General features: G+C 40.6%; 1 protein-coding gene across 2 annotated transcripts; it reads left to right on the top strand.

The window, feature by feature from the left end:
* Positions 1 to 746: 746 nt before the first annotated feature.
* Positions 747 to 3,050, top strand: LOC110868155 (early nodulin-93). 2 transcript variants are annotated; one of them, XM_022117246.2, is made up of 5 exons: positions 747 to 877; positions 991 to 1,122; positions 1,189 to 1,250; positions 2,514 to 2,589; positions 2,768 to 3,050. In XM_022117246.2, exons 2-5 carry the CDS (start codon positions 1,002 to 1,004, stop codon positions 2,857 to 2,859), a joined length of 351 nt encoding a protein of 116 aa, XP_021972938.2. In that variant the 5' UTR covers positions 747 to 877; positions 991 to 1,001; the 3' UTR covers positions 2,860 to 3,050. The 2 variants fall into 2 exon arrangements, with proteins under 2 accessions (XP_021972938.2, XP_021972939.1); XM_022117247.2 differs by having other exon boundaries at positions 767 to 917.
* Positions 3,051 to 6,271: the final 3,221 nt, after the last annotated feature.

Below are 6,271 nucleotides of genomic sequence, written 5' to 3'. Positions count from 1 at the left end.
ATCGGATTTTCGGATACGGATAGTTTTGAACACCCCTAGTAGCAGGTGGTTAATGGTGATGGTGGGAGAAGAGAGAGTAGACACATATTATCATCTTCCCCAAATACAAACCCTAATCTTCATCACCTCCTCCTCATCTTCATCACTGATGTTCGAACAGGTGGTAGTTTCCTCCGGCCAGACGTTCGAATGGAGATCCGCTGAGGTATGTCAAAAACTCAATTTTATTCCGGTTATTGACGGATCTAAACCTGATTTTTCGACTGTTATACCTAATTTAGCGCTCAAAAAGGCAATTTGTAACTAGTGTGACACATCGGATTATAGCTCTGTTAACGATTCTGTTGCGAAATTGATGTTGAAATCGAGTGAGTGCGACGGTGATGTTAGGTTTAGGGTTTCAGAACGAGAAGATGATGTTAAGTTCTGAACAGAAACGGAGCTCTAATGAGGTTTTGAAGCAGAAACGGAGCTCCGGTGAGGTTTTGAATGTTGCAGGCCGGTGGAAGGCGGGAATGTCGGTTCATGAACAGTTTGGGTTTGGAGAAGTTGATGTGTTATAACAAATTATAATGATCATTTTGCTTCTGAGGAAAATGACAAAATACCAGGATTTTATTAGATAAATATGAGCTAATTTCACTTTTGGACCAAAATGAAAATAAAACTAAAATCATTATGAAACAGATTCAAAAGATTTGAGTTTTAGACCAAAGTAGAAAAAGTGATCAAATTAAATTTGTAGGACAAAATGGCAGTTTACTCAAAGAAAAAAAAAAAAAAAAAACGCACAAACTCAATTTTGATTTGAAGGCCTCCGGTATTCTTCCAAAACAGCGGCCAGATTCTGAATTCCACCCACTTTCTCTCTCTGGAGGTCAGTCGTTCCAACAATCGTGACTGCTTATATTATATATGTAAGGATCAGTCTCCTTCCATTCTTCCTATAATCGCTTAGCTTTTTATTTCTATTACTTTTGCTTTAATCAGATAATAATCAAATGGGGATTCCAATGGATTTACGAGACGCATGGGTAAACCATAGGAACAAATCCTCCAATTTCATGATTCCTTCACCGGAAGAAGATCTCAAGTTTCTCAGATCGCAAATGTGTACTCAAGGTTTATCCATTTTCTATCAATTAGGGTTTCTTATTCCGATTTTGTTTGACCGTTGTGATTTTGCAGAAGGGGTTCGTGCTGGAATGAAGTCAGCTTCCATTGCTTGTGTTGCCAGTGCTGTCCCTACGGTAATAATAATAATAATCATTTCTACATTTTTCCTTTTTATTTTGATGGCATATATTTATTTATTTATTTATTTAATTAGTTATGGATGTTTTTAACATAACCCTATATTCCTCTTAGATTTTGTGCATGAGGTAGTTTAGTTTTGATGGATGGGTATTTGAATTGTAGCCAAACAGCTCTCATGTTTATGTGTATATAGAGTTTGGTGCATAACTAGTTGTGTTAGCACACAGTTGAAACGGGCCATTTTTAGCTGTTTTAGACATGTTTCAGGCTACTTTAGGATGTTTTAGACTTGTTTTAGGCTGGTTCAGACCATTCTAAGCTGTTTCAGACTCGTTCAGAGCGGTTTTTTTTCTTGTTTTAGCCTAAGTGCGCCACCGCTCAGCCCTTGACGAAAGAGGGGGGGGGGGGGGGATATTCCACGGTCCTCCCAACCGCCGAGGTGATCCCACCTCGCAGACCGCCACCCAGCAAGCCTGAGTCTGGGGGTAAATCCGCTACCGTAGGGGCATTGGGAACGAGCAAGACTCGAACCCGCCACCTCCGGGTTAGAATGCGGGCTGGTGGCCATTGGGCTGACACCCAATGGTTCCCTTGACGAAAGAGATTGAAAGTGTTTAACGGTATTTGTCTTACATTTGGCCAAGTAGCATGAGCATCCTCGTCTTTCATCGTTTTGTGACATCAGGGATCATATCTTATTATTCCAATTTATATCTTTTTTCTCCCTTGTTCTTTAAAAAACACAGATAACAGATTGTGTTTTCTTGTCTTGTAATTTTTTTTATAATAAAGAAACACAATTTACCAAAGTAAATATCATGTTCATTGTATAATGTTTTATTTACTAACAAAAAAACATCTACAGAAAGTGCACTGCAATCATGTTTGGATACAAAATTTCATTAACATGCTTATGCTCTATGTTTTTCTTTCTTGCGGTAAAGAATTGACGAATGCTAATATTACTTGTTTTGTTCGCATTGGTATTAAGTGTGTTAGATTCACGACTAATTTTGCTGTATGTAGCAAAATGGCGATGCGCCCTGCTCCATATTAGACCAATGTAATGTTGGTGATAGTTTAGCGTAACGGATGTAATATCGTCCTCTATATATAGGACACACAATGTAAACCCTAATATATAATTCTTGATATACAGAACACATTTTCTGTTTTATTTTCTGCGTGATATGGTAAATTATGTAACTAATGTTATCTAATTTCTACCAAAATATTTGCATTTCTCCTTTTTTCAGTTGATTGCTGTTCGGACAATTCCTTGGGCAAAGGCAAATCTGAATTATACTGCTCAGGCACTCATCATATCTGCTGGTACATTCTCGACTTCCTTGCTATAGTTATCTTTTGCAGTTTGAACCCCTAGATTCAAAATCTCGACTTATTTTTATGAAATGAGTTATAATATATAACAAGGGAAAGCTTAGTCATGTTGTATCAATCTCAGATTATTTAACATGTTCATGCTTTCTTATCCTTTTTTTCTTAACAGCTTCGATTGCTGCATACTTCATCACTGCTGACAAAACTATCTTGGAGTGTGCAAGGCGAAACACACGCACCCTTTATGATAAGCCGTCTTAAGAAACTGTATGTTTTTATCATGTTTCGCATAGCAGCTAAATGCATTCGGAAAATGTTGATATGCATTAACCTATAATGGTTCTGCGTTGATATGGTTTGCTTAAGTTGTTACTGTGGGATCAGCTTTTTGCACTTGTATGTTTCAAAGTGTGAAACAAGTCTTGAATAAGAATTTTCTTGTTCCTTCTTCATGCTCCATTTGGTAAATAGAAACTAGGGGTGAGCGTAAAACCGAATTAACCAAACCGTATCTGAAAACCGAAATAACCGAAGGGTCGGTTATTTATATTTTTGATAACCGATTATTGCTGTTCGGTTATGGTTATTCTTATTCTTATTTTCATAACCGAAAATAACCGAACCGAATCAAACCGAATGTTTTAAAGATGGCCGAATCCATAGGACCATACGTTTTTAAGTTAGTGTTCAAGTGTTTAACCATGGTCCAAATCCATGTTTTTTAGTGAAGTGTTTAAGTATAATAAGTTAATAACCATGGCCCAAACTCATTGAATTTAAAGCTCTACCCACTTTGTGTTCTTATGTATGCTTCCACATAACACATGTCTACACTTGTTACTTTGGAATTCAGTATGCATGTGGACTCATGGTTGTAAAAATCCCGACTAGGCGCCAACTAATCCTCGATTAATCGCCGATGAATCTCGATTAATTACAATTAATCACGATTATATCCGATTAATCCCCGGTTAATCCTGATTAATTGCTAGTCCCCACCCCACCGGCCGACTAGCGACTAGCGATTTCTACAACCAGTAAACTATAATTTATAATTCTACAAGCTTTAACTGTGTATATTTATTGTTTGCGCGTTACTTTTGCACGACCCACACATTTAAAGCCCAACTTTAGAAACAAAGAAAACAATGGCCAATAACCGAACTGAAACCGCATTAACTGCCAATAACAGATTAACCGAAACCGCGTTAACCACAACCGAACGGTTATGAATTTTTGATTACCGAAGTGTGCGGTTATGGTTTCGGTTTTAGGCAACAACCGAACCGAACCGCACCATGCTCACCCCTAATAGAAACTATAATGTTTTTTTTATCTTGAAATTCTGTATTTAGGCGTGAATTTCGAACATGGCTTGTATCTGATATGAAATTTGCGGGTACATTTTGCTGGACAAGGCAGGTTTACGGGTTGACCCGTTTATACACAAACCTTTTGATTTATACTTTATATCTTTGAGCCATAAGCTTCCAAATTGCCTTTGTTAACACACTCGAATCAAGGATTAAAAGAAGTTGGTTTTTAGATGCAAAACACATGTAAATCATACCATTGAAGTCTTGATCCACTCCAGCGTCATGTCATTTACTTGCGTTGCAAGTTTACATCAATTTGACATGGCACAAGCTCATACCGATAGTATTGGCTAAAAGTAATGCAGATATACATTCTGATCTCAATGCCAGCTGGCACAGTTTCAAGCATGTCTTGGCTGTGCTTGGACAACAAAGGCCTGGCCCGTTGTTGCTTCTGACCAGTATGGCCTGGGCACCCCTTCAGCAGTGTCCAGAAATAGCACCTTCTGTGGTTTTGGTTTAACAATTAAACAAGATGACACATGTGAGCACATGAGAATGAAACAATTGGGTTGATCCGGGCTATGTTTTTTTTTTTGGGTTAAATGTGTTTTTGACAAGTGATGACGGGGGTAGTCCAAGATTAAATAAGATGACTAAATATGCAAATGCTTAAAAGGTTGAAAGGTTCACCGGATGAAAAGCTGTAAAGTGAGAAAAGCGAGGAACAGTAATCAATCACATCTGAGAACTCGTCTCACCAACTCACGCCCACAAAATCAGAGCAGGTCTGCACGAATACACGCTATTAACCAGGGGTCCAAAGCCTTCAACCCCAAAAGGGGAAACCCTCCATTGCAAACAGGTTCCACTAGTCTTGTACATACCATTTTAGGAGATGTCTTCCCCTATAAGAAGACAGCTCATTTCACTCCAAAGACATTCCAAAACAGAGAAAGATTCCTTCATCTCTGGTCATTCATAGAGTACTTGCTCACTTCCAAGTTACTCTTCATCACATTTACCACACACTCGTTCTATTTGCTTTCTTTTCTGGATTCGAGCTGGCCTCGGAGAAAGAACTTCAAAGCAAATAACAATTACATACTAGTGAACCTCCTTCCACGTTTTGCAAACGTGGAGGGACCCCGCGACCTGCGTTAGGCAAAACTGAACCTTTCAGCCCTTTTGCCTAACCGACTCAGCTACCATCCTTGGTCCCGTGTTTGTTGCATCAACAAGTTGGCGCCCACCGTGGGGCTACGCCGCTGTTTCTTCTCAAAAAAGACCTAGTAGTGTAGCTCCCTTCACTCAAAACCACCATGTCAGAAAGTGGATCCCCGGGAGAGGTGAACCAGATCCCTAACACCTCCACCCCGGGTAGTGGCCAAGCTCACACAACTATAACAACACCGTTTTCAACTCCGGGGAGTACACCCGAGTTCCTTACCTTCAACACGCCAACCCCATCCAGATCCGGGGCTCCGTCTCCCAATGTTGGTGTATCAGACACTCCAGCGCGTGTTGAACTTACCCCCGAGGGGGTCGCTAATAACTTTCTCGAGTTAAGGTCACTTCTTAACCAGCATGTGAGTAAAGAAAGGGAAAAGGGGGTAAGAATTCGTCTAGATTATGACGAACCCGAGCCAACGTTGTCTCCTGGGCCACCCCTACCACCCTTTGCTACAAGAGGTGAGGCTGGTCCCAGCAACCCTTCAAACCCTCATCCTTATCTATCCACTATGACAAATCCAACGGTTCATCCTATTCTCTCTTCCCAACCAATTACTAGTGGCACTCCTCTGGGACACGAGCTAACGCTTGACCAACTCCTACAGTCCCCGGTGACGAGCTATCCCGCTTCTTTAACAACCACATGGGAGCAAGCTCTGTCCGTGCTCCTTTTAGCACGAAGCGCTGTAACTAGCACCCCTCTCGGGGTAAACTGCTCAGTTGGTCCAGGAAGCCTTCAGGGTTTCAACCTCATACCCAACATGATGTTTCAGATGATGGCCAACTTCCCATGGCAACACTTCATTAATCAAGTGCTAGCCGCCCAGGGGAACCATGGCAATAGTAACAATATGGATACAAGACCTGAAGAAGACCTGGCTAAACCTTACAAGCCAAGTAACCTTTCATGCTTCTCAAGGCAGATAGCTGATTATGATTTTCAATCAAAGATCAAGATGCCAACCCACATCAGAACGTATGATGGGACTGAAGATCCCGAAGATCACCTCCAGATCTTCACTGGTGCCGCTCGAATAGAAAAATGGTCAAATGCTGAATGTTGCCTAATGTTCATGCAGACTCTTGTTGGATCCGCCAGGATCTGGTTCAACGACCTTCCTGCT

This window comes from Helianthus annuus, chromosome 7 (genome assembly GCF_002127325.2).
Source record: "Helianthus annuus cultivar XRQ/B chromosome 7, HanXRQr2.0-SUNRISE, whole genome shotgun sequence".
NCBI classification, from domain to species: Eukaryota; Viridiplantae; Streptophyta; class Magnoliopsida; order Asterales; family Asteraceae; genus Helianthus; species Helianthus annuus.
Note: the sequence above shows the minus strand (reverse complement) of the source record. Positions and strands in the feature narration are given on the sequence as shown.